The sequence below is a fragment of the Sabethes cyaneus genome, chromosome 2 (assembly GCF_943734655.1).
Source record: "Sabethes cyaneus chromosome 2, idSabCyanKW18_F2, whole genome shotgun sequence".
Lineage (NCBI taxonomy): Eukaryota > Metazoa > Arthropoda > Insecta > Diptera > Culicidae > Sabethes > Sabethes cyaneus.
In genome coordinates, this window is record NC_071354.1 from 144,236,945 (window position 1) to 144,239,212 (window position 2,268).

General features: G+C 43.2%; 1 protein-coding gene across 1 annotated transcript; it reads left to right on the forward strand.

Annotated features, from left to right (window-relative positions):
* The first annotated feature begins 694 nt into the window (after positions 1-694).
* Positions 695-1,325, forward strand: LOC128738318 (uncharacterized). The gene has a single exon (XM_053833365.1). It carries the CDS (start codon positions 696-698, stop codon positions 1,323-1,325), a length of 630 nt encoding a protein of 209 aa, XP_053689340.1. The 5' UTR covers position 695.
* The last annotated feature ends 943 nt before the right edge of the window (positions 1,326-2,268 follow it).

The window sequence follows — 2,268 nt, forward strand, 5'->3', positions numbered from 1 at the left end:
TTGCCCAGCCGAACCTAGTTCCTTGAATGCCACCCACATGTATCCCTCGTGTGGTACGTACGTGTGCCGTTAGGCGTACGCTTATTATGCACTGCCCTCAGCATATCACAGCCACAGCTCAGGGCTTGGCTCCGGCTGGGGCGAATAGAAAAAGTACCCGCGAGGTTGAAATCGCTACCGATAAGGCAGTACGGCAAGCTCATCCTAACTGGGGCGCATGAAATGTTCACTAATGCTCTCGTTCTCAATGTTCGACATCACTGGTTCGCAGTTCAACTTTTGCCGATTGCAATCGAGGAAGCGAACCTGCCGACGAGTGCTTAAAGTTATAACCGCGGCATAATTAACGCTATAAAAAGTTTGCGCAACCATCCGAACGGTATCAGTAGCGATTGATTTGCTAGACGCGTGTGAAGTGTTTCCCATGTTTCAACCCGGTTGGGGTTTGCTTTGCGACAGTGGATATTTGCTTTGATGACAGGTTATTAATCTGCTGCTGATGAATTATCGGTTTTAGAAAGAAAAGGACACAGCATCATAAAGCAACATGGTACTAAAGGTACTATCAATTATTATCTAATCATTCGTGAACAACAGCCTGATTACTTTATTTCCTATTTTAGGATTTGTTTGCATTGATGGAGCTGCTTCTTATCGTGTTAGGAACGGTGGAGGCTCAACAAAGGCAGACTGCAATGGTAGCAGTTAATGACACTATAGCAACTACAGCAATGGAAGGGGAAACAGCAAGTGTGGCCAGCGAAATAGAAGCCGGAACTACGGCACCTTCAAATGCTCCTTCTCTAATGGCTGGTGAAATAATGAACGCGCTGAGGCGAGAACTAGAAAAAAGGCGCTTAGAGCGTCAGCAGCAAATCGACGAACGCCGGGACAATTTCCTGAAGAACTTGCAGGATCTGAGTTTTCGTCGCAGAGAATATGAGCTTCGACTTCAGGAACGGATGCAAACTTCGGCAGAGCAGCGCACAGCTCGTCGGAATGAAATTGAGGCTCGCCGTGTTGGCAGAATCCCCACTAGAGAGCAGGACAGAGTCCTCATGCTACGGCAGCAACGGATGCAACAGTCGGAACCAAATGACGCCGAGAACGAAGTTGACAGCACCGCTGGTGAAGTAGCTCCTTCGCCGCCCGATGTTCTCCGCAGTATTGTTTTGATTGAGGAAGCTAGCGGAAACGTGCGGCTTGTGGACCTTGGCACTCGAGAAGGTCGCGAGCTTGCCGCTCGAGTGACTGGTCGGATGGAAAATGAAAACGAAAGGAGAGAAGAGATGGACAAATTGAGACTGAAAATGGGGCAATTGTAGGATTAGTTGACAAACTATCTGCCAATCGAGTTAATAGGATATTTACGATTAATTTATTACAATTGGGCGATGTTGTAAATTATGAAATATATTGTTGCAAAACAGATTGATTGCTATTTTATTTATTAATTTTTTGCAGCTCAGTTTCGGTTTATTTACTTCCTAGATACGGCGATGCTTAACATTCGGGTTGACTGTAACATCCATTGAAGATTTTTTCTCCAGTTTTCGCCATTTCACCTAAACACGCGCTTAATTCACAACCGGAGTTTAAATTTCATCAACTGATATTGTACTTTTAATCAACTGTTTAGTGATTTTTGGTAAGGTAGTCTTCAGAAAAATTTTGAAGACAGCTTTGCTAAATATCACTAAGTTTATGTAATAGAAAAGCAATATTAACGTAGAAAAGGCACGCCCACTGCAAGCTGGACGCTTCTACTATCGATTCGACTCAGCCATCCGCATAAAAATTTGACATACATTAGTAATATATACAAAAGCGATTATCAGTCTGTCTATGTTTCAGCGTGTGTTACAAAATGAGTAAACCGGAAACTATTGAGGTTTGTATAAAAGAGCTTTTCAGTACAACATGAGTTTCTACGCTAGAAACTCCGCTCTACATCAGTGGCACACACTGGTGCCTAGGCTGGGACATACTGGACCACATGCTCCCCTTTTTATAAAATTTTGTTTGAAATATAATAGTTCTTCATGGCATAATCTTGATGAATCCAGAGTTTTCAACCTAAACGTTCAATATATTTGTAATAATTACGCTTAATGCGTAGAAATAGATGTATCCAAAGAATCGCCTGATTTTTTCAAACCAAAGCCAACCGCACATTACGGTCGTGAGTGTATTTTTAGGCGTTTTCCACTGAACGTCTGCGTTTCTTTCGAGTTGCAGTTGCATATCTGTGTGCCACAAATGGTGCGA